This window comes from Haematobia irritans, chromosome 1 (genome assembly GCF_050003625.1).
Source record: "Haematobia irritans isolate KBUSLIRL chromosome 1, ASM5000362v1, whole genome shotgun sequence".
NCBI classification, from domain to species: Eukaryota; Metazoa; Arthropoda; class Insecta; order Diptera; family Muscidae; genus Haematobia; species Haematobia irritans.
This window is the reverse complement of record NC_134397.1, coordinates 278457670-278484883: the sequence shown is the minus strand read 5'-3', so window position 1 is coordinate 278484883 and position 27214 is coordinate 278457670. Positions and strand designations below refer to the sequence as shown.

Below are 27214 nucleotides of genomic sequence, written 5' to 3'. Positions count from 1 at the left end.
TTTTAAACACAATATTTTTGAGTGCAAGCATATAATGTTCATAAACTAGCATAACATGTTTGGGACATATATGTTAATATGTTAGAACATATTATGTTTGGGACATAAAATGTTTGTAAATATAATATGCTTGGATGCAAACATATATTAATTTAGAAATAGCCTATAAACATATATGTGTTTAGTAGCTTGGAGCGCTATTTAACAGGGAGCGATATTGAATTAAGTTGGTGGTTGTTGCTTGTTATTACAAAATTAACATTTTATTTTTCCTTGGGCAATTGATCAGCTACTTCTTTGATCCTTACAAACTGTGTGGTCCGCTGTTCGAATCCCCGTCCGGCAAAAGGTAAAATTAAAATAAAAAAAAATCATACAATTGAATAATTTCTTCTACAATGTTTGTATTACAGAAAAAGGTGCTAAGAACTAAAAAATCTCGTGGAAGTGAGAAAGATGTGGGGGAATATACAATTGGGCAGAAACAAAATTTTGAGCATTCAGGTCGAAAACCTATGTTGTTAGCACCTATATTACCTGTTTATTTTCATAATTCATTATGATTGTAAATATATAAATAAATAAATAAAATTTTGAGCACAATATTGTTTGGGAGAATTTTTTTTAAGCATATAATATTTTTGGGTGCAAAATGATTCCAAACATATTATATGTTCACATAATAACATATTGTTTTTTGGAAGACAACATTATTGAATTTGGATGCAAAAATACAAAATGTTTGGAACTTAGACTACCCAAACATATATTGTTTAGACCAATATGCTTTCAAACATATTATATATCGGAAGAGATCAAACATATAAATGTTTGGGCAATACCCAAAAATGTATATGCTTGAAGCAAAATATGTTTGGGAGTATATGTTACAGAAGCGATTTTTTGTGAGCGTGTGTCCCTCTTTCAGCAGACTTTCTGCTGTTTCAGCAGACTTTTCTGCTGTCCCTACTAACAAATTTCTTTGGGTGTAGCATCCAAAGATTTTAGTTTTCTGCAAAGAGATTTAAATTTAGTGACTTCTCTAAAGTGTTGATTTAATTTTTCATATTGACGTACCAATTATTATAAACTATTTGAAACAGCTCCAGTTAATTGTCCACCATTTTTTCATCGATCAGCTTTTTAAAGTTTTCAAGAACGTAGAATCCATAACTTTAGTTTTCTGCAAAGAGATATACATTTAGTGACTTCCTTAAAGTTTTATTTCATTTTTTATTTTCACTTACCTATTTTTATAAACTATTTGGTTATTTGTCTAAAATTTGCCTTTTTTATTTGTTGCAATTGACCACGAACTTCGTTGCACAAATAAGTATTAAAACCACATGGTTTTTTCGTTGCATTTTAGGGTAGTGTTTTATCAAAGTTTTGTCATATTATCTTCAAAACCTTTTCAAAGATTTCGTCAAAATTTTGGCAAATTGGAAGTAATTCGCAAACAATTTGAAGATGTATTGAAGATGAGCTATTTCAAGACAAGTTGAATTTATGTTGAAAATTATATTTACCCTCAAACTGAAAAGTTGTTGCATTTGAAAAACGCTCATCCTGTGTTTATTGGGAAGAGTTTAAAAAAGATAACGAAAATAATACCATCCCAATAAACACAAACGTTTGAAAAATGCTAAATTTCAACAATTTTTCAAACATTTTTTCAAAGGATTAGGGTAATATTCAAGTTGAGAAACTGTTGAGAAAATCGCGTTCTCAACAAAAAACAGACATTACCCTCAACAGTGAAATTCAACACATTAGCAATAATATCTCAAGTGTTATCCTCAAATTGAAATGCATCGTTACTCAATAATTTGTCAAACAATTTTCGATGCGAGTCAAATTCAAAATTAACATCGTTGCAAATACTTTTCAACCTAAATTTGTATGAATGATATCCCCACTTCCAATTGAAAGTCAAAGCCAAAATTCTATGAATTTTGTATAATTTATTCATTTTCATCAAAATAAAATATATAATAATACACTACACTACATAATACACTACAATACCAATTGATAAATAATAATCTTATTAAACATATCAACAAATAAGAGCAAAAAAAAAAAACAAACAACAACTTTAAATATCTTAAACATTATTAGTAAACACTTTTGTATTGATAATTCGATTTCCTTCCTGTTGGTTCCTTCCTTTTATTAACATGCGGGCAATTTAAAATTAGGAACGTACTGGACCGCGTGTTAGAATTGATTTCCAGCAGAAGGAATTCACAAAATATCCAATTTAAACTGATAATAGCATACGAATTAAACTGACGATGTGATGCACATTTTCATCCAGAAGTTGTTGTTTTTAACAATTTTAATTGGTTGCACTTGTAATGTTTCTGGAAACATTTTCTTGTCGATAAGCCACTCATTTTTCATTGGCCAGCTTCTTATTGTTTGCAAGAATGTAGCATCCAAAGATATTAGTTTTCTGCAAAGAGATTTAAATTTAGTGACTTCTTTAAAGTGTTGATTTAATTTTTCATATTGACGTACCAATAATTATAAACTATTTGAAGCAGTTCCAGTTAATTGTCCACCATTTTTCATTGGTCAGCTTTTTGATGTTTTCAAGAACGTAGAATCCATAATTTTAGTTTTCTGCAAAGAGATATACATTTAGTGACTTCCTTAAAGTTTTATTTCATTTTTTACTTTCACTTACCTATTTTTATAAACTATTTGGTTATTTGTCTAAAATTTTCCATTTTTTTATTTCTTGCAATTGACCACGAACTTCGTTGCACAAATAAGTATTGAAAACCACATGGTTTTTTCGTTGCATTTTAGGGTAGTGTTTTGTCAAAGTTTTCTCATATTATCTTCAACACCTTTTCAAAGATTTCGTCAACATTTTGGCAAATTGGAAGTAATTCGCAAACAATTTGAAGATGTATTGAAGATGAGCTATTTCAAGTCAAGTTGAATTTATGTTGAAAATTATATTTACCCTCAAACTGAAAAGTTGTTGCATTTGAAAAACGCTCATCCTGTGTTTATTGGGATTACATACTTGCTTGTATTTGGGATCTTCTAGTTGACTTCCCGCATCTTTTTTCTCATACTTCATGCCAAAATTGTTCCAAATTTGCTTGAGAATTGCTCCACTTCATGCCAAAATTGTTCCAAATTTGCTTGAGAATTGCTCCACTTTATTAGGTCGAAGATATTTTTTTACCCCCAAAAATCCACCCAAATAAATGTTACCCCTAAAAATCCCCCTAAACATGAAAAAATCCCTTAATTTGTATCCACTAGTATCCACTAGTGTTGTAATAAATAAAACCGAATAAACGGTCGTACGCATACACAGAATGCACACATTAAGATATATTGTCCAATCGCATTGTTCAAAAAGAAAAATTTCTCTATGTTGAAACCAAAACCCAATTAGGACCGCTTTCTAAATGCCTTGTTATTATTTATCTTTTCCTGTTTTAGCAAAAAAAAAAAAAAAATACTGATAAAAAATCAGTTTTTTGTGCGTTGGAAAAAAGCAGTCAGTGTTTGCTGTTAACAGCAGTCTTTTTCAATCAGCGTACTTATTTTCTGCATACTCTAAAATATATGAGCTCCAAATGAGAAAAAAGTGTTACACAAACGAAGTAAACAATTCTAATAAATTCCAGTTCAACAAATTAATACATAATTTTTTAAAAAGTATACCCACCTTTACTTTTTAAAAAAATATCAATTATAATGTTGAACTAAGTTCGAGTTTAGCTGTTGAAATCAAAAATGTAAAAGCACAATAATTAGTTTGACAAATTTTATTATGACTTGATCCAAAGCAACGAAATGAAATTGTTTATTTTCGTTAAAGTTAATTATTAAAGTAAAGTAACCGTGAAAAATGGTTATTTAATGCCAACTTAATACCGACTTTTAGTGTGTAAATATACCCATAGCGATAGGCGGTAGGCGAAACATTTTTGCCGCAACGCCAAATACAATAAACTTGACGGCGAATAATTCCCTTTTTCAAGTTTCCTAGCGTTTTTGTTGTCAATGAAGTTGAATAAAAACATACAATGGCTTGTTATTTGTTGAGTTATTTCAAGAAAAAATAATCTACACGTGTCCAGGCAACAGCAATTCCTAGTGGTGAGTTAAAAAAATTGATAAGCGATGGCAACACTATACCAGTTTTCGCCAAGGAGTTAGAACAAGTTTTAATTTAGCGACACGCCGCTAGCCGTCACGGTATTCCGTCGCGGATTTTGGGCTTCCCATAAGAAATACACGTAAATAAGTGTTCGCCTATCGCTATGGTTATATTTAGCTAGTTAAGAGTAAATTGAACCAAAATTGTATCTGCCTTCAACTATGTGTGGCGCTCGAAACACTTATATAAATATCCATATTACCTTTCAAAATAAGAAATTTTTTGCTAGATAATTTTTCTTCAATATGAGACAAATATGAACTCAGTTTTATCATAAGAGTATATATATATATACCCTCCCAACATTTTTTTTGAATTTGGGGGCGCTTCTGAGAATCCCTAAGTCGAAAACAATCATATACAACATCAAAAACTCGTCGGAAAAGCGCCGTCACTATTGAGAAGTTGTACCACGCCAAGTTACTACGAAAAAGTTTCTCATCAGTGCAATTATTAGGTGCCTATTTAGATCAATTTCCAAGGACGCCAATAAGAACCCCTGCAAACTATCAGAAAAAGTGCATTTTAAGGTAATTGTAGAAGAATCATTGTGGTCAATTAAAACACGATTGTGTAGATGTTCATTGATTTGATTAAACATTTATAATTTCTTATAAATATAACATTTTTCGGTTTATCTCATCACATTTAACATAATTTTTTGCATTAATAATAGAATGATGTTGAGTTTTAAGTAGCAAGTTACATATTGCAGCGTTTATCAGCCAGTTTGTTTATTTTCGATGGAGACTGCGTGCCTGGAAAAATATTTGAAAAACGATCACTTTATTCTATTTGGAAAGTCGAAAATTGTTCACCATATACCTTTCACAAGTTTAAGCGTAATATCAATGTTTTCAGAACTTTATTTTGGTTTTTATTTAAATAAAATATAACAAGCTGGTTGCGCTTGGCTTTTCACAAAAAATAAAATGGCTCTTCTAACAGTAGTGATGGCAAAAGACTTTCATGTACATTTTGTACTTTTTGATATGCTTCCCCCATCACAGTTCGCGATGGTTGTGGTGACATTTAGGAGTCTGTGGTAGCGATGAGGATGAAATGGAACTTTGAAATGCTGGCAGGGTATATACATACATACATATATATATATACACACACACACACACACACACACATATATATATATATATATATATATATATATATATATATATATATATATATATATATATATATATATATATATATATATATATATATATATATATATATATATATATATATATATATATATATATATATATATATATATATATATATATATATATATATATATATATATATATATATATATATATATATATATATATATATATATATATATATATATATATATATATATATATATATATATATATATATATATGTGTGTGTGTGTGTGTGTGTGCGTGTGTGTGTATGAGATGAGTAGTTTTCGTTCCATTGTTCCATTGCTTCACAGTGTTTATTTTTTAATTTCTCTTTCTTATTTTGCTTTGCATCATTCTTATCTCATTTGTTTTGATTACTATACTTCTACAAAAACAAACTGAACTAAAATGTGGCATAGTGGAATCATTCTCACTCTCTTGCTTCACAAATGTAGTGGGGAGTGTAATGACATCATATTTAAATGTACCAACCTTATCTAATGAATGTTCTTGGCTCATTTTCTGTAGTTAAATATTCAGGCAGTCGTTTACTAAAGAATTACCTACACAGTGGGAGGCAAATGGTTTATTTGCTCTTTTTATCTTTTTTTAATTTTTTCAAAGGTTTAATGGTTTATCACAAAGTTATAACTTTATTTTTGTACTGTGTTGTAATTATATTATAATTTGTAAAATAATTATTACGCATTTTGAGTAAGTCATTGTCAATTTTGTTATATATACAATTTGAGTTATTTAATTTTAGGTCTTCTATTCAATAAGTATTGTTTCCAATAAATCATTCTCAAGCGAGCTTGTAATTTTAGTTGTGTTAAGGTTTACCTGACTTAAGCCAAACATCCGCAAAACAATAAAAGTACATACAAATTTTCCGTTATATCCCATTTGCAAAGCCATCCGACCTACATCAATAACAACTATTTGTGCCCACGTTCGACCCAGAATATATATATATACTTTATGGTGTCTGAGACCACGTCAGCCTTAACATATACGGAAACAGGCGAGTAACGTCCAAATGCATGATTTTAATTTATAATTAATTATTATTCGAGCTTTATGGACAAAGAAGATGAAGGAAGTTGATTAGCAGAGTGATTAAAAAAAGAAATATAATATATATAGTTTAATTTTATTCTATATTTTTGAAATTGATTAAAAATTTTATGAACTGACGTGCGAATAAAATTCAATGTCCGTGCAATTAAGTTCAACAAAAACTAAAGTAATGGAAAATTTTCGTATGATTACCAAAAATAGAAAAATAAACAAAACATTGTGAAAATCTCAAAATTTGGAGTATTTGTTCACATTAAATTATTTTATAACTTATGTAACTTAAAGTATATTTTTTTTCGCCATAATTTTTTTTTTAATTTCTTCCATTGTGCATTATGGAAACCTAACAAAAGACACAGCGAGCGAGCGACAAGAGCTTAATTTACTGCGTATTGTATTAACCAATTATTAATGACTATCGAGTTGTTAGAGAGCCGATACATAGAGGCAAAAAAACTAAAGCATACAACCGGCAGACCGAAGCAGACAGATACAACAAGTAAAACAAAACTGAATATTTTAAGAACCACAAATTTTTAAAATTTCAAATTTTATAATCAGTTGTGCTTCGGCTGTGCCTTACGAAAGACGTGTTCATAGAAATATTTTAAGAATCTAATAGAAGGAAAATGGCCGATAAAGAAGACTCAAAATTTGGTTTTAAAAATAAGGAAAAAGCCGAAGAGACCTTGGTCCTATTGGAGAGTCATGATATGCAATATCGTAAATTAACCGTTCGCGGTTTATTAGGTCGAGCAAAACGTGTTCTCTCAAGTAAGCTGGAACGACTACATTGTTTGTCTGCTATAGACGACAGTTAAAGTGACATATTTTTTATTTTAGTGACCAAAGCCGAAGATAAAGTTAAAAATATCAATGATGCTATTGAAGTATTTGAAAAATGGTTGTCTGAGAATGGAGGCGATGCTGCCAATAAAAATGCCAAAACATCTGGAGATGATAAGGTTGAAACGGTCCCAGGTCTAGGATTCAAGGATAAAGAGGCTGCCGAAAAAACTCTAAAGTAAGTAGCTCGCCATAAGGTATAAACAACAAATACTTAATGTGAAATGCCACAAAATTCAAATTTTTTGTGAGGCTTTTGCAGTTTATATTATAAATCCAATAGATTTATTTATTTGACCTATTTTCGAAAAGAATCCGTTTCAATTTCGTATTATCCCTAAGACTGTGTATTTCTTTTTCTTTTCCAAAACAAATAAAAGGGGGAGACCTCAGTGAAGGTCGGTGATAGACGATGTATGCGCATGATGTCATTTACTAGCGTTGTGCTTAATTACACCCAAACAAATATGCTAGTCAGATATGATGAATATTTCACAAAATTAATGATGGATTTAGTGTTACCGTACAATATTTTTGAATAATATTAAAAGTAATTTTAATATTTTCAGGAAATAATTTAATATTTTAGAGAAAATATATCTTCATACTTCTTTCGGGTATAATTTGCCCCCTATGTTTAGTTCATTTAACTTAATTAGCTAAAGTATAAACATATTAATGTCAAGGAAAGATTCTTATGTTGGATACATTTTAACTAAGACATAATAGTTTACATGAACTAACATAAAGTAGAAATAGAATTGGCTTTAGGGCCCTGGAGGTTTCACTTTTTTCGAGTGTACATATTATATGTGACAAATTTAATTGTCATTGGTGTATTCTAAACTACATACAGTGAGCAAAAAAAAAGTAGTACACCAATTTGAAATAAATTGTGGAAGGATATCAAAAATATGAAGTACATACACGGACGAAAAAGACTGTTTTTCATATGTTTGGGTGTAAAAATTATATGTTTGGAGCTCAAATTTTTAACACAATATTTTTAAGTGCAAGCATATAATGTTCATAAACTAGCATTATGTTTGGGACATATATGTTAGAACATATTATGTTTGTGTCATAAAATGTTTTTAAATATAATATGCTTAGATGCAAATATATATTAATTTAGAAATAGCCTATAAACATATATGTGTTTAGAAAGAGAGGCCTAGAGGGTATGCTGCAAGTAAAATAGTGGAAGTAACCAATTGGCGCCTTAAAAATATATCCACACAAAGAAAATTGCATTAAAATTTTTTTCTACCAGTGTATGCTCTAAGGTGAAACATAATATGTTTCAACAATACAAACAATATTTTGTTTCGACCAATCCTGAAAATATATATGCTTGAAGCAAAATGTGTTTGGGGTATATGTTACAGAAGAATATTTATAGAGGGTGTATATATTTATTATAACAAATATATATTTACTTCATACCTTCTATATAGTTTCACAATATATCTCATATTGGCGTACAACTTTTTTCTTTGCTGACTGTATATAGGAATTCATAGTTTGTGCAAATGGTTATATCATTGTGTTTGCAGCCCAGTTTGTAAAATCAGTAATTTCCAGCAAACTGCCGAATCTTAAGAAGTAGTCGGTGTTTATTATTGTTCTCAGATTTTTTCTTTTAGTAGAAGTTAATTTTATTTAGGGAATTTGTCGAAAAATATTAACTTTTTTGTGAAGTCGCCGTGACATCTGTGTTTGTAATACAGTTTAGTTAAAATTAACCAACATTTTCTAAAAATAAAAAAATTTTCTAAAATTAACCTAAATTTTCTCAAATTAACTAAAATTTTTCTTCCTGGTGGGTTCACTGTTTTTTGATGTAATATTTGGTCAACAATTTTTATTTGTATTTTTGCATACATTTTAAAATCGTTTAATGTTAATTTTCATGAAACTCCGTTAGTTAACGAATTTCAAAACAGTATAATAAAAAAAAAAATTTTAGAATTGGTTCCTACCCAACATTACGGCTTCTTTAAAAGAGGGTTTTAGGAAGTTATAAATCTACACTATATAAAATTAAATTAAATTGTGTCCTAAAAATGTAGGTTTAATCTTTCATATTACGTCAATCTAGTTAAGAACTTAACTGGTGCACCCTCAAAAAAAATCGCTTCTTTAACATATGTTCCAAACATATTTTGCAGGAAGCACATATATTATTGCATACTGCCGAAACATTAATATGTTTGTTTTATGTGAACATATTATATGTTTGGAAGCATTTTGAGCCAAAAATATTATATGCTTGGAAGAATTTTTCCCAAACACGATTGTGCTCATTCCCTAACATACTCGTAATTTTCACTTCCACGAAATTTTTTAGTTATTGGCACCTTTTTCTGTAATACAAATAATGTTGAAGAAATTATTCACTTTTATAAATTTTTTAAATTTTACCTTTCGCCTGCACGGAGAATCGAACCGAGGACCATACAGTTTGTAAGCCAACACACTATCCACTGGGCTACGTAGCTGTTATAGTCACCAGTAGATAATTATCGTTTTAAGTTACATTTATATAGCATAGTTTGCAGCGCCCACGAGCCCATGCAAACATAACATTATTTAACAGAAACATACGTTTGTTTGCCACGTGGAGCAGTGGTTAGCATGTCTGCCTTGCATACAAAGGGTCGTGGGTTCAATCCCTGCTCCGACCGAACATTTTTTTTTTTTTAATTAAAACATTTATATTTATACTATATTAATTTTTTTTAAATGAAACTTCGAAATGTGTGTTTTTAAAGATTTATAGTCAGTAACAGTGCTTGATATAAACGAAATTGACTGATTTTTGGATAAAATATTATTTTTTATTGCAAAAATAACAACTTAAAAAAAAAAACAGTTTTTGTACAAAACTTTAAAATTTGGAAGGAAATCAAAAACTAACAAAAGAAGAACGTGGAGTCGAGTATAAACATACATACATAATTTTATAATATAAACATAAATTTATTTAGGAGTGAACATTTTTTTACTAGCATTCAACACCATCGCTCTAAAATTCCTTTTATTTTTCTTTAATAATTCATTTTAAAGAAAATAAACTTTTTAAATTGTTTTAGCTGTAAAACTCGAACTTAATGCCCGCTTTTATATTTGATGGTGTCCGTCAACTCCTCGTGGACTACTTTTTAATAAAGAGGAACTAAAGTTTGTTTTTTACATTTTACTGTGTAATTTTTCACTTTTTCCTCCTTATTTCATTTTACTGTCCCAACTCTAAAAAGAGTATAGTGCCCTTTCGTTATTTTTATGAAGATCCCTGATTTATTTTAACGAAAAATTGTGCCCATAATGCCAAAATGATAAACAAAACACATGTCCACACATACATAAAATGGTGCTCTCAAGGCGAAATTCTCTTGGTTCCGAATGTCTATTCTCTTGGTTCCGAATGTCTATTCTCTTTATTCAAATTAAATAATATTTAGACTTAAGCATATCAAATTTTTAGCCTTATCATAAAACAGTTTTCCGAAACAACATACAAGCGGTTTCACAGAAATTGTTCTTTTTTCATTCTCTCGCTTTGTTGTGTTGATATCTTTCGTCAACCCTCCCGGTTTCCATCTCTATTTCTTTCTCTATACTCTCTTTTTGTCGCTCTCTGAATAAAATATCACAACATATATATGTTTACTCGAAATTTGTTAATTTATATATGTTTACATTCACACATATTATTTTTATGAAACATTCATGCCCCAAACATAATATATTCTAACATATTAACATAGATGTCCCAAACATTTAGTGTTAGTTTAGGAACATTACATGTTCGCACTTAAATATATTGTGGTTTAAAATCGTGCCCGAAACACATTTTGTTTATATCGGAACATATGAAAAACATATTTTTCTAACAGTGTGAAAATTCTTCAGTTGAATTAAACCGAAGAGAAGATGTTAGCACTTTACTTTCTGTTAGTTCCGTTAAAGCCTAATGTATCTACTTACATGAAAATTGCGTGACTCGAAGCAGTTGTGCCTCTAGTGAATCGTAACAAAATCAAAGCAACTCTACTGAAAGTGCGTAAATTGGACTGAAACAAATATGTTGTGAGTGAGTGGAAAATAATAAAATAAAATCGGTTGAATAAGTTTTCCAAACCACGCTCACAATCAAATTATAATTCTTTTTCATGTGGTACTCACGTCTATTAATATATTTGAATAACTGACATAATAATAAGTGGTAAACTCTTCTCTATGTGCTGTAATAATTTTCGACGAGTCTTTTGTAACAACAAAGTAATGAAATTATTAAATCCATCCAACGTTGTGCGTTATACTTAATTCACTCAAACGAAAAATATCGTGGTAACATAATCATTCACAGCTACACTTTAGTATAGTTTGATATTAAAAAAACGTAGGTCGTCATGTCATTACAGTTTTGGGCATTAGGATGTCATATTGATAATTTAGCGCGTATTGTTGGTATATCGCTGAAGTCATCAACACTCTGAAATTCCCTAAATTGTTAACATTTTTATGTTAGTATATTTCCAATACACATATCTTGTGTACTTCTATTCTCTAATGGGCAAACGCATCACATAATGATACTCACAGCATCATAATCATCGTTGTGTTGATTAGCATTATAATTGCCGGTATAACATACATTCATATGCATATATTTAGACCAAATCATGCCGGTAGGGTAAATATGTGGACATACAAATGTATATTCACTGAACTCACTCTACTCACATTCATTATAAATACATTTTATCGAGCAGACATTTCGGGGCGAAAAAGTAGCATCAAACGAATTAGTCATATAAAGTAATGGTCATTGTCGGTGACAAATATTTAATTTATAGTGGGAATGTTTTGGTCTACACGAATAATTTTGTATTTTCATGAGATGAAAATATATATATGCGAATAATAAGGTTCTGAACATTCCATTTTGTTTTAAACTATACGATACACACAGTGAATAAAATTATGCTTTTGAAACATGTTTGAGTTGATCCTATTCCTTGTCTGGGAGTACTTCGTCATTTCTAAAATAATTTTTCCGCTATTGTTTAATTTTATATTTTTTCATATTTGTTATTTTTGTAATGAAAATGAAAAAGTCGACTTTTCGTCTTACCGATTTTTATACCCTGCGCCACACTGTGGAACAGGGTATTATAAGTTAGTGTATATGTTTGCAACACCCAGAAGGAGATGAGATAGACACAAGGTGTCTTTGGCAAAAATGCTCATAATTTGGTTGAAATTTTGCACTAGGAGTTCAATTAGTAGTCAAGTGTGTCAAATTTTATTGAAATCGGTTCAGATTTAGATATAGCTCCCATATATATCGTTCGCCCGATTTACACTCATATGACCACAGTGGACAATCTTTTATCCCGATTTAATTGAAATTTTGCACAGGGAGTAGAATTAGCATTGTAGCTATGCATGCCAAATTTGGTTGAAATCGGTTTAGATTTATATATAGCTCCCATATATAGCTTTAGGCCGATTTACACAAATATGACCACAGAGGCCAATTTTTTGCTCCGATTTAGTTGAAATTTTGCACAGAGAGTAGAATTAGCATTGTAGCTATGCGTGCCAAATTTTATTGAAATCGGTTCAGATTTAGATATATCTCCCATATATAGTTTTCACCCGATTTACACTCATATGACCACAGAGGTCAATTTTTTGCTCCGATTTAGTTGAAATTTTGCACAGGGAGTAAAATTAGCATTGTAGCTATGCGTGCCAAATTTGATTGAAATCGGTTCAGATTTATATATATCACCCATATATAGCTTTCGCCTGATTTACACTCATATGACCACAGAGGCCAATTTTTAACTCCGATTTAGTTGAAATCTTGCACAGGGAGTAGAATTAGCATTGTAGCTATGCGTGCCAAATTTGGTTGGAATCGGTTCAGATTTAGATATAGCTCCCATATATATGTTTTTCTGATTTCGACAAAAATGGTTAAAATACCAACATTTTCCTTGTAAAATCGCTACTGCTTAGTCGAAAAGTTTTAAAAATCACTCTAATTTTCCTAAACTTCTAATACATATATATCGGGCGATAAACCATAAATAAACTTTTGCAAAGTTTCCTTAAAATTGCTTCAGATTTAAATGTTTCCCATATTTTTTACTAACATTTTGTTCCACCCTAGTGCATTGGCCGACTTAAATTTTGAGTCTATAGATTTTGTAGAAGTCTATCAAATTCTGTCCAGATCGAGTGATATTTAAATGTATGTGTTTGGGACAAACCTTTATATGTATATAGCCCCCAACACATTTGACGTATGTGATATGGTATCGAAAATTTAGATCTACAAAGTGGTTCAGGGTGTAATATATTCGAAATTGACTTTCTGAAAAGTCAATTTCGAAAAGCGATTCCTTTACTATTCACTTTCAAACATCCATCTACCACCGAATTTCATTAATATTTTTTTTTAAATAACCATTTGAATATAATTTTAAAAGCAATTCATTAGCTTACGTCATTGCCAATTTTGTTTATTGAAAGATGGCTAAGGTGATAAACACCACCACTGAATGTTTAATGCCTTCTTTCGAACTTAAGGCCAAAACCAATGTATTGCTACATGACAAAGGGCGTTCAATTTGGGACGCAGTTCAGTTTGTGTTGTTTGAATAAATATTTCTATATTGTCATAAATCTTAGATTCGTGCTTTGTCGATTTCTATATCTATTATTCCTTTGGAGCCGAATTGGGCCGATGTTGTGAATATTATTTAACATCATCAATAGATGTTTGTTAACTGTTATTTGATTTTGTTTTGTATTAGTGAATTTCTATTTGAAAAAATAAATTAGCCATTGATTGAAAAATAAACGGGTTTGATATGTCAATACTTGAATTTCTTAGGACCAATATATGTAAACTGCTGCGCGATGATGTCAATTCTCACACAGTAGTAAGCGAGAGGCATTTCATCATTCCAATCAGGGTTGCCATTTTGGTCCGATCGGACAAAAATTGGTCCTAAAAATTATTAATTTTTAAATTTGGTCCGATGGTCGGACCAAATGGAATTTGGTTGATATTTGTCAATTTTCGTAAATCGGATTTTTTCAAAATTTTCTGTAAAATCTAATTTTGACAAAAATTTTCTGTAGAAATAAAATTTTGACAAAAATTTCTATAGAAATAAAATTTTGCCAAAATTTTGTACAGAAATAAACTAAAATTTGTATAGGTAAAAAATTATGCAAGAATTTTGTTTAGGAAGAAAATTTTGTAAAAAATTTATATAGAAATAAAATGTTGCGATAACTTCCTATAGAAATAAAATTTTCTATAGAAATAAAATTTTTCTATAGAAATAACATTTTTGCCAAATTTTCTATAGAAATGAAATTTTGGCAAAATTTTCTATATAAATAAAATTGTGACAAAATTTTCTATAGAAATAAATTTTTAAAAAAATTTTCTACAGAAATAAAATTTTCTATAGAAGTAAAATTTAAACAAAAATTTCTACAGAAATAAAATTTTTACAAAACTCTATAGAAATAAAATTAAAAAAAAAATTGTACAGAAATACAATTTTTACAAAACTCTATAGAAATAAAATTTTGACAAAATTTTCTATAGAAATTAAAATTTGACAAAAATTTCTATAGAAATCAAATTTTTACAAAATTTTCTATAGAAATAAAGAGAAATACAAATTTTGAATAGAAATAAAAATTTGACAAATTTTCTATCGAAGTAAAATTATGGAAAAATTTTAACTTTTAAATGATATTAATTTGGAAAAATGATCCGCTGTTAGAAATGTTGGTCCAATTTTGAAAAAAATCTTGGTCCAAAATAAAAATTCATTGTGGCAACGCTGATTCCAATTATAAGTGCGCTTGTTTCGCATATTCAAAATTGTTCATGAACGGCACTTTACAGTATCTGCCGACTCTCCGAAAATATTGAAAAGAGAGTGAGGGAGTGAGGAATACGTTTAAGATTTTTGTCATCTCTGTGAATTTACATTTAGGAGAATGACTAATATTGATTGGTATGTACATTAGGTACATCGTTTTCTTGAAACCCAGCAAACGTTTTCTATCGAAATTTTATCCAAATAGTTTCGCCTTGGAAGAAAAAAAAAATCGCAGGCGATAGTGTCTCCGTTCGGGAACAAATGTCCGATATAGTCCTGGGAGAGATGTTTGAAAAGCAATAACTTTGAAATGATGATCGTCCATTCAGAGTCTTGAACTCGCACCCTTTCGTTTTCAAGTCAGAAACTTTTGCTCTGTGCCGAGCTCTCTTATTGCCTTACAGGGGCTGTTCATAGACAATATATAGATGATCCACTATTCTCTTAAAAAAATGTGTTAGTTCCAAAAAATAATTTTCTGACATTTCGATTTGATTTTTTCGTAAAGAGTCAGTCCCAAACATTAATTTTCGCGCATTTACTTTTGTGTTGCTCGTAAAGAGCAATGCCGCTCAAAATTAAATTTCGTATTTTCGCGGTTTTGGTCACAATTTTTTGTTCAAATATGAACTTTTAATATATTAATTTATTTATAAATTCTCTGGTGTATCATAAACGTTCTAAATTTTGTGTCAAATTGGCAAACTACAAAAAGGAAAACGAAAGAGATTGTAAGCGTGCTCTTATTTTTCTCGTTTATTCTTAAGCTTCGGAACTGTCAAACATAGTTTGACACCCATGGCTCATCTATATGTTATATTGTCTATGGGACTGTTTACTTACATACACACTAAATGAGGTGACATTGTAAAATTAGCCAAAGAGTTTTTGATGACTGTTAAGAGTCGAATTGTTCTCGATCGGAAACAACCCACACTAGACTGCATTTTTTTGTTTTGAGCTATGAACTATTAGAAAAGTTTATGACAATCCGAAGTAGTAACGTTTTAGCGAACAATATGAAGTCCCAAATGTTTGCTGGGTATTATTGCGTATGTGACCACGAATGTGTAGAAATGTAAATGAAACACTCAAAAATTGGCTCACGGCCAGTTTCATATCTTGCTTTTAGTACATAACCGGAGGATAGATCACTGGTTGGTAAAATTTCAGTATGCAATCAGCTGTTTTATCACCACGATAAATAATAAAATAAACTGAGAAACCGGTCCTTAGTATGGACAGCAAGACGAAATTGGAAGTTCTTTGTAAATGTGAGTATTAAGTTCGAGTTTAGCCGCCAATTTTCACTAAAGTGAAAAATAAATCAGTAAAAAAAGTCATAAAATTATACATATTTGTTGCAGATTTCATTATAACTTGATGGGGAATATCCCAAAGCAAATTTTCACAAAGTTTGTTTTCCTTAAAATCGATTATTAAAGAAAAGTAATCGTGAAAAAATGACGATTTTACGGCTAAACTCGAACTTAATACTCACCTTAATTCATTAAGTAATTTTCACTTCGTGAGAAGTTTTTCGATCCGTTTCTCGGTAGACGTGACATTTGCGACAAAATATGTCCTACACTCACAGAAAAAGTCTGACAAAAACAGCAGTCAATATCTATTGTTATATTTTTGTACTTCAGGGTCTAATGAACAACAAATTATAAAATGTTTAGGTTATAAATTTTTCCCCAAAGCATATTTAAGAACAAAAAGTAGTTTTTTGTATATTTTTATCCTGTAAAATACACCCAGAAAAAAGTGCCTTCGAAACTAAAGGAAAAATTTTTCATCAATATAGTTTATCCATTTTATTTCCATTAAGGTAAATTTTTGTGAGAAATAATAAAATTTACTCGTTTCAGTAAAAAAATCCTATACTGTAAGCAGTTAGGAATAGTTCATTAACTAGAATAAGGCATGGAATTTTACTCATACTATTTTCTTCGCTGGGTATAAGAATTTACTACTGAACAAGAAAATTTTATTCACCGATAACAAAGCATTCGTAAAAATAAACAAAAACCGAACTAAAACCAAGTTTGCTCAAAATTAGTAAAATTTCTTATAAAATGATAATTGCGACTTCCTTTATAATAGAAAGTTTTTCATACATACGAACAACACTTGGCATAGAAAAATATTTTAGTTCATTCGTACTAAGAAGTATGCAATCCAATCAAAACTTAAGGAAACACACTTGTTAGAATATAGGAAATTTTCCTATATTTCTATTGTCTACCTGTAATCGATACCTGTCATCGCAATCTATGTGTTTGCGCGTGGGTGTAATCGATATGTTTGCGCGTGGGTTGTTTTTTTAGTTGGAATCGCGTTGTTGTGGTATACGGAAAGATTGTTAAAAAATAATATTGTAAAATAATATAATAAATAACAAATAAAATATATAAAATATTTATTATTTTAAATTAGTGAGAAAAATTTTCGTTTTTTGAAAATAAATCTATCAATGTTCGTGATGGTATATAAAGAAAGAAAACACCAGCAGAATAACAACCCTTTCATTTGTCTTCATTTTGGAATCTTCAATTATCAGGTAATATTCAGTGACGCTAACCTTTTGTAACAAAAATGGTTTATGATTTTTTATATTTGTAGATATTGAAATTGTAAAAGGAGGACAAAATCGTTAGGCAGCAACTTATTAAAAGTGAAAAGTACAAGAAGAAGAAAAAGTGCGTTTTACAGTTGATAATATCACATGGAAAATGGAAACAGCGGAATAATAAACTAATATTTCAAGGAGATTCGATGCTGTTGATTCTTAATAAATATATTCAATATATTAATAAAACATGTCTTTTATTGAAGATAAAATTGTTTATATAAATAAATAAAATTGTATTTAAAAACGAAGGTAAGCAGTTCGAATTATGAAGTAAAAGTTTTACCACAAATGTGTAAGATTTGTCCAAATGAATGAAAAAATTTCAATAAAATCATTCCATATATGAATTCAAATCAGTTAAATTTTTTCATTCTGTAGTATAGTGGTATATAAATATAGGAAAATGTTAACTAATATATGGAATGCATTATTCCTAATTTCTACGAAAATCACATCGTTCAAACAAATAAAAATGTCTTTGGCGCTATACGAAGTTCAACTTTCTTCACAATGAGTTCATTTTAACTTAAAGAAGGGGTCACTTTTTTCTGGGTGTATTTACAAACATTATTAAGATAATAAAAATTCCCTAAAAAATAGCATATAAAAATGATGCAATATCAATGAATAATGTTTTCTATTATTTATTTTTTTTTCCAGAATTTTGGAAGACCGTGATCCCGAATATCAAAAGTTAGCCATTAAAGGTCTTATCGGCAGCTCAAAACGTGTTCTTTCTGGAACTAAAAATGAGGAAAAAATTCAATCTATCAAAGACGGTGTACAAATTCTGGAAGATTTCCTCGAAAAATTTGAGACTGAAAATCTCATAAAAAACAATCGCGCATATTTCGCCTATGACATTATTGCTAAACTACCTCAACCTGAAGATAAGTTACAAGCTGAATTCCTAAAGGCCTATGGCGGACCTAAAGCCAAGGGTAACTACAAACATTTGCGCACTATGTATCCTGAAGAAGATGATACAACTTCTTGGGATATCATTCGCAATAGAAACATAGCTAAGATTTTAGCCAAAATTAAAGAAGAAGATGCTAAACTTTTTGATGATACTGGTAAACCATCCGATCTTCATATGCAACTAATTCATTGGGCTTATAGTCCACAACCAGATAAGGTTAAGAGCTATGCATCCACATTAAAGACAGAGTGCAAGAAGGCCGAGAAACGCAAATGTGAAGACGAATCAGCCAGTGGCAGCAGTAGTAGCGACGATGATGAAAGTGATGATGACGATGAGAAGATGAAGGAAGACAAAGAGGATAAGGAAGAAAATGGTGAATCTCCGGCCAAAAAAGCAAAAATGTCATGAATTCGTTCTGACTGCTCCAATTCTAGTTCATTTTTATATACAAAGTAGTACTTACGCATACAAACACACCCAAAACACACATATAAAAACTTTGTCAAATAGTTTTAAGTATTAATACATATCTCTATTATAATATGAATATAATCAATTTATGACTGTTTTTAAAAATTTGAAATTTCTTAGGGTTTTAGTACAATTAGCATGTCCGATTAGTATAATGGCTATGTGATGTATCGCACTTTCCGAAGAAGATGGGTTATTAATACATATTTCTATTATAATATGAATATTACCAATTTATGACCGTTTTTACGAAAGCATTTTTCATATCCAATGAAATTTCTTTGGATTTTAGTACTAAGTGCAATGGTTAGTATGCCCGCTTTGCATACTAATGATTATATGATGAACAATATGTTCAACAAGTGGGAAATTTAAAATAGAGAAAATCTGAAAAGGTATCGATGTATGCTTCGAAATATGAGGAAATGTGTTACGGTTCGCAAGAATAATTGAAAAAAATGCTTACCATCAATTATGAGGACCATTTATTTCGACACTTTTCTGTCATAAATTTAAAAGAAATTCAATATTTAAAAATGTTTGGTATAAAATAATTTTATATTGAGTTTTTATTTTTATTTATCACAAGTGTAAATGGAGCATTTGCGGCTGGCACCATTTTCGTAAGCGGTAAAAGCTACAATGTGTGCTCATTGTGAAGATACCTCAAAAGGAGAAAAAATAAATTCTTGTAGATGGGAAGAAACCAGAATATTTAATTCAATGATATATAATCATAGTTTAAAGAAATACTGCATAGTATTTCGTACACCCAAAGAAATTTGTTAGTAGGGACAGCAGAAAAGTCTGCTAAAACAGCAGAAAGTCTGCTGAAAAAGGGACAGCAGTCACTGTTTGCTGAAATAGCAAATATTTCCTGCTATTTTTAAAGCTCAATTACACTAAAACATGTTTTATTTTGGCTAAAAGAAATAAAAATGTCAACTTAGGAGCTATTAAAACAATATTTTATGAATGCCTATAGTATGTGACCAAAAATCTGAATATTTATCGAATTGAGGCATAACAGCAAAAAAAAAATGTTTGCTGATCGTATTTAGGAGCTTGTAAGTATATTACGGTGCAAAAATATACCAAAAACTACTTTTGGTTCTTAAATATGCTTTGGGGAAAAATTTATAACCTAAAAATTTTATAAATTGTTGTTCATTTGTCCCTGAAGTACAAAAATATAACAGCAGACATCGACTGTTGTTTTTAGCAGACTTTTTTCTATGAGTGTAGGTAGAGATGGCAAAGCCATAAAACCCCTTTCGCTACGCATATGCCATTAAGCAAATACCGCCTATCAAAGTTCTTCTCAAATGAAAAAATTGTAATCACCTGATACAAAGAAACTATGCTTTGGAACAAGGTTACAAAATTCAACATGTAAAAAAAAAAGAAAATAGTAGAAACATTTTTGCTTTCCAATTACACCACTTTAGTATATTTCCGTCGGCGATTGTTTTACTATTGATGAGTATGAATGCCATGTAATGACATTCAATGGCCGTATGCTGTCTTCTTTCACTTGTACAAAAGTCGATAATTTTTGTATGGAAAAAAATTGTTGTAGTAAAAATAAACTTAACGACATTACCGATTCGTATGATGGCTACATATAGCTTATTCCCCTTTTGATTATAAGTTGGTGTATTTTTCCTTATAGCTCATCACATTAGGCTCGAAATCTACTAAAAGTGGATTTGAAATCCTTTTTTAATAAGGCAAATGACAGTTGAAATCTAGTTAAGCTGGATTTTGAAAGTGTAATGTGTATGAAGTTTTACATTGAAAATTGTAGATAAAGTAGAAAAAAAGTAGTTAATGTAGTCAATGACGGGTGTATATCATTTTTTATAGATTCCTCGTAAATCTGGAATATATTTTACTTTATGCTATAGATAGAATACCAACTAATCAATAAACGTGCTACTGGAAAATGAAGTGAGAAGAGAGAAATCATTGCATCGTGTGAGGGAGTTTTTAGAGTCATTTTTGTATACATATCGTATGATTGTTTGTTATTGCGTCTTTTATGGTATTGGTTGTTTTGATTCTAGAGACAGTGCGGATGAATTTATGAAATGTTCCTTGTGTGTTGTTGGTATCTTTTGTGGTGATAGTTGTTTTGTTGCAGTAGCGAAATCAGAAAGGGATCGTGTGTGTGTGTAGTTGTTTTTCTTTACGGCAGGTATGTGTCCTTTATGACTATTTGTGTCTTTGAGTTTTATTGCTGCATTCAGTTCTGTTGATGCATTGATGAAGTGCACACGTGGTATTAATTTTGCTTGCGGAATTTTTTATTAACGAAAATACATTTATTTCGAAACATTTTAGAAACTGAGAAGTGAATCATGTGATGTTAGAGAAAACAAAAACGCTTTATATTGATGAACAAAATTACTCAAAAACAAATCACAGATTAAGGAACTGAATATTTCAGTTTAAAATTAGTGCGGATTTTAAATTGATTTACATAAAGATATTCATCATGAGTGGTAATAGGATGATCTATATTTACTCTACATCTGGATCACATGTTGGAGATGCAACCATTTTTTTGAATCTATATTTTTTTGTTACAGCAATTCCTAAAGGTGAGTACTAAGTTCGAGTTTAGCCGCTAATATCGAAACATTATGTTATAGATCAAATCGCCTCTGAAGAAGCAATTCAATAATAGTTGCGAAATATTAGGGATCATGGATTAAAAATAAATAAAGGAAACTAAGATCTCAACCTTAATAAAACTATTGACATTTATTAAAAGTATAAAATTATACGTCTTCGTTGCAAATTTAAATATAACTTGATGGAGAATAGCCCAAAGCAAGTTTTTTATAAAGTTTATATTCCTTAAAATGGATTATAGCGATTTTAGCCGCTAAACTCGAACTGACAAGTGGAAATTATGTCTAATTTTATAATATTTTTATTTCAAATATATTCTGTGAAGAATTTCAAAATTGTCCCATTAGTCCATTGATATGATTCCACTAATGTACCCACTGGATGGATTTTTTTAATGTGGTAAGCTTTTCTATAAACGGTATTTCGTCCATTTATAATAAAACCAAAATTTCAACATATTAAAAATAATTATTTTCATTTGCAGGAAGACAGACATTCTACTGGTAATTTTTTTTGGAATCTTCTTACTGTTTAATGCTAACTAAGCTGATATCCTTATTGGTTCTAGGTTAGGTTAGGTTATGTGGCAGCCCGATGTATCAGGCTCACTTAGACTATTCAGTCCATTGTGATACCACAGTGGTGAACTTCTCTCTTATCACTGAGTGCTGCCCGATTCCATGTTAAGCTCAATGACGAGGGACCTCCTTTTTATAGCCGAGTCCGAACGGCGTTCCACATTCCAGTGAAACCACTTAGAGAAGCTTTGAAACCCTCAGAAATGTCACCAGCATTACTGAGGTGGGATAATCCACCGCTGAAAAACTTTTTGGTGTTCGGTCGTAGCAGGAATCGAATCCACGACCTTGTATGCAAGGCGGCATTGCACCACGGTGGCAATGGTTAGCATGCCCGTGGTGCAATGGTAAGAAAATACTGTTGAAAACCGTAAGTTAAAAATCGATATACGACAGAATTTGATAATATTTTTTTTTATATTTTATATAACTTTGTAATTTCAGATGCTTATAAAGCACACAACAAAAACTAGCCAAATCGGCGAAATTGGACAAAAATGTAATGAAAATAGCAACTTATGCCATATATCTTTCATATGGATAGAAAACATGGCAATTGAAATTAATTAGTTTAGTTCTACTAACATAGAATATTACTCTTTTGAAGAAGCAATTACTAACTACCGACAAGTAACTGCATCCAACGTACAAATAAAAATATTTCCTTTATTGTATATCATAAGCCATACTTTTGTGTAATATAATAATAATTTTTTGAAATAAAGTACTGGTGGTTACAGCAAATTGGCTTTTATTGTACGAAAAATTTCTTAGTTGTATACAGGCTTATTGTACATTTAACAGGTTGGCTGATAAGTCCCCGGTCTAACAAAGAAAAACACATTTTTTGTCAAAATTCGTTTTTATTATTCAACGTAGTTCCCTTCAAGAGCGATACAAGGATTTTAACGACCTTCCAATTTTTTTATACCATTTTGGTAGTACTCCTTCGGTTTTGCCTCAAAATAGGCCTCAGTTTCGGCGATCACCTCTTCATGGCAGCCAATTTTTTTCCCTGCGAGCATCCTTTTGAGGTCTGAGAACAAGAAAAAGTCGCTGGGGGCCAGATCTGGAGAATACGGTGGGTGGATAAGCAATTCGAAGCCCAATTCATGAATTTTTGCCATCGTTCTCAATGACTTGTGGCACGGTGCGTTCTGTTGATGGTTTTTCTCTTCTCAAGATAATCGATAAAAATTATTCCATGCGCAAAAAAAAAACAAAAAACAGAGGCCATTACTTTGCCAGCGGACTTTTGAGTCTTTCCACGCTTCGGAGACGGTTCACCGGTCGCTGTCCACTCAGCCGACTGTCGATTGGACTCAGGAATGTAGTAATGGAGCCATGTTTCATCCATTGTCACATATCGACGGAAAAACTCGGGTGTATTACGAGTTAACAGCTGCAAACACCGCTCAGAATCATCAACACGTTGTTGTTTTTGGTCAAATGTGAGCTCGCGCTGCACCCATTTTGCACAGAGCTTCCGCATATCCAAATATTGATTAATGATATGACCAACACGTTCCTTTGATATCTTTGAGGCCTCTGCTATCTCGATCAACTTCATTTTACGGTCATTCAAAATCGTTTTGTGGATTTTTTTGATGTTTTCGTCGGCAACCACCTCTTTCGGCGTCCACTGCGTTCACCGTCCTCCGTGCTCATTTCACCACGCTTGAATTTTGCATACCAATTGTTGATTTCCCTGGGGCAGAGTCCGGAAACTCATTATCAAGCCAAGTTTTTGCTTCCTATGCAGCGCCAGTGTGGACACCGCAGACCAGTGATACGCAGTGGAATAACATACAAACCTGCCAGAACGCTGCTCTTAGAACTGCGACTGGGTGTCTCCGCAGCACACCCCTGGATCACCTTTATGTGGAGACAAAGATCATCCCTGTGCGAAGACACAACTACATGTTGTCAAAGCAGTATCTCCTGGGTTGTTATCGCAGTAATCATCCAAACCACCATCTTATGGATACACAACCACCACCCAGGAACGTAAGGGTTGATATACATAATCTAGAGCGCGAGATCCAGCGCTATAAAAGAGAGCCTCTAGATCAAGCAGCGTACCAGGCAGGTTTGAACAGGATTCATGAGGATACTGTAGCTGAAGCGGTGAGAAGCTACAAGGTTAATCCTGTTCTTGGAGTCCGACCACCGCCCATAGCACCGGAGGAAAGAGACCTCCCACGGCAGACTAGGGTAGTTTTGGCCCAATTAAGATCAGGCAAGTGCAGCCGCCTCAATTCCTACTTATCGGTGATTGATAGCAGCGTAGCTGACGTTTGTCCAATTTGCAACCAAGGGCCACACGACACGCGTCATCTTTTCTCTTGCCCAGCCAAACCAACCCGACTTACCACCAGATCACTCTGGACACACCCCATCTTAGCCGCAGAGTTCCTTGATCTGCCAACAAGCTGATGTACCAAGCGTATAACATGAAATGGATGAGATCACAATAAACTGTTACAACAACAACAACATAATTCGTGACCACCCTCAAAAAATTGAAAAATCCACCCAAAACCTAAAAAAATTGAAATTTTTATATGAAAAACTTCTTTTGGCCATATCTCCTAAACTAAGCGTCCTAGAGCGAAAAGGACGTATTTTTCCCCTTCAGAAAACAGTATTTTATCAAAACACGAAATTCCTTTTTTCCCATTTTTTTCACAATAACAAAAGTTGCTTCACAAAAGACGCTCTATCTCACAAACTAATTGACATACAGACGTCAAATTTTGACATTATTTGAAGGTTGGTACTATATACAAATAATATGCATTTAATACTACACGGATGAAAAAGACTGTTTTTCATATGTTTGGCTATAAACATTATATGTTTGGAACACAAATTTTTAAACACAATATTTTTGAGTGCAAGCATATAATGTTCATAAACTAGCATAACATGTTTGGGACATATATGTTAATATGTTAGAACATATTATGTTTGGGACATAAAATGTTTGTAAATATAATATGCTTGGATGCAAACATATATTAATTTAGAAATAGCCTATAAACATATATGTGTTTAGTAGCTTGGAGCGCTATTTAACAGGGAGCGATATTGAATTAAGTTGGTGGTTGTTGCTTGTTATTACAAAATTAACATTTTATTTTCCCTTGGGCAATTGATCAGCTACTTCTTTGATCCTTACAAACTGTGTGGTCCGCTGTTCGAATCCCCGTCCGGCAAAAGGTAAAATTAAAATAAAAATAATCATACAATTGAATAATTTCTTCTACAATGTTTGTATTACAGAAAAAGGTGCTAAGAACTAAAAAATCTCGTGGAAGTGAAAGATGTGGGGGAATATACAATTGGGCAGAAACAAAATTTTGAGCATTCAGGTCGAAAACCTATGTTGTTAGCACCTATATTACCTGTTTATTTTCATAATTCATTATGATTGTAAATATATAAATAAATAAATAAAATTTTGAGCACAATATTGTTTGGGAGAATTTTTTTTAAGCATATAATATTTTTGGGTGCAAAATGCTTCCAAACATATTATATGTTCACATAATAACATATTGTTTTTTGGAAGACAACATTATTGAATTTGGATGCAAAAATACAAAATGTTTGGAACTTAGACTACCCAAACATATATTGTTTAGACCAATATGCTTTCAAACATATTATATATTGGAAGAGATCAAACATATAAATGTTTGGGCAATACCCAAAAATTTATATGCTTGAAGCAAAATATGTTTGGGAGTATATGTTACAGAAGCGATTTTTTGTGAGCGTGTAGCGACGCCATCTATGTGTTAGACCGGGGACTTATCAGCCAACCTGTTAATTCCTCAACTTCTCTACTTTTTTGGAAACTATACTGTCAAACAGTTTATTTGAATCCATATATAGCAGGAATATTTTGAATGAGTGTAAGTACATTCTTCCCACAGCGTAGTGATAATAAACTAAAATACGATGCAATATATGAACTAATTTATAAGAAAATCAAGAACTTATCTAGATGAAAAAAATCATTGGCGCCAAATCATGGTCATTCTTACTATGGGTTAGTTCATTTTTCATAAAAAATAGTAAACTTTTTTCGGTGCACTAATGATTTTGGTATTGATTCCGAGCCAAAGAAGCGGAGAATTGAAGTAAGGATAGTTTTATGACAGAATTGTCTTTTAAATTTATGTTTTGCGTACTTGATTCACAATTATTAAAGACACTTTATATAGAGAAACTTTATATAGAGAAAACTTTATATAGAGAAATATAGAAAAAAATGCGACTTCTAATGTTAAGCAAAAAACGCATTCGTATTGTAAAGACATGAAATCATTGACCTCACGACAATATTATCCAGTTAACTTTAAGTGAAAATTTGGGTATGCTAACTTGGCTTTAATACTTCTGAAAAAAAATCTTCAAAATTAATGATATCGTCTTTAGATTTCTTGACTTTTTGTATCTTCACTATAAAGATAAACAGCGTTTCAAAATACGAGATGCTTTTTAACACTTTAGTTTAAAGTGTTTTTTTTACTTAAAACATGACATAATTATCACTTACTGTCGTATCTGAATTTGGAAATTTAAGTAGTCGTTCGAACTTTTTAATGGACTTTGACAGCACATGAAGAAATACGATGGAAAATTTAATTAAAATTTGTTTCCTAGAATCAAGTACGCAAAACTCAAATTTAAAAGAGAATTGTGTCTTAAATGTATCATTACTTCAATTCTCCGCCAAAATACCAAATCATTAGTGTAA

The 27214-nt window shown here is 31.0% G+C and overlaps 1 protein-coding gene and 3 long non-coding RNA genes across 5 annotated transcripts; 2 read left to right on the top strand and 2 right to left on the bottom strand.

Annotated features, from left to right (window-relative positions):
• Positions 1-1944: 1944 nt before the first annotated feature.
• LOC142219808 (uncharacterized) lies at positions 1945-3213 on the bottom strand. The gene is made up of 3 exons (XR_012717783.1): positions 2693-3213; positions 2524-2628; positions 1945-2458 (listed from the first exon to the last, which is right to left on the bottom strand). It is a non-coding gene; the product is annotated as an uncharacterized LOC142219808 (long non-coding RNA).
• A 1527-nt stretch (positions 3214-4740) lies between these two features.
• Positions 4741-5229, bottom strand: LOC142226090 (uncharacterized). The gene is made up of 2 exons (XR_012719602.1): positions 5018-5229; positions 4741-4950 (listed from the first exon to the last, which is right to left on the bottom strand). It is a non-coding gene; the product is annotated as an uncharacterized LOC142226090 (long non-coding RNA).
• Positions 5230-6887: 1658 nt separating this feature from the next.
• On the top strand, positions 6888-19343 carry Ude (Uracil-DNA degrading factor). Of its 2 annotated transcripts, XM_075295949.1 has the most exons (4): positions 6911-6925; positions 6988-7200; positions 7270-7450; positions 18496-19343. In XM_075295949.1, the coding sequence occupies exons 2-4, from the start codon at positions 7056-7058 to the stop codon at positions 19166-19168; spliced, it is 999 nt and encodes a 332-aa protein (XP_075152064.1). In that variant the 5' UTR covers positions 6911-6925; positions 6988-7055; the 3' UTR covers positions 19169-19343. The 2 variants fall into 2 exon arrangements, with proteins under 2 accessions (XP_075152058.1, XP_075152064.1); XM_075295943.1 differs by having other exon boundaries at positions 6888-7200.
• On the top strand, positions 17528-17912 carry LOC142226086 (uncharacterized). The gene is made up of 2 exons (XR_012719600.1): positions 17528-17763; positions 17826-17912. It is a non-coding gene; the product is annotated as an uncharacterized LOC142226086 (long non-coding RNA).
• Positions 19344-27214: the final 7871 nt, after the last annotated feature.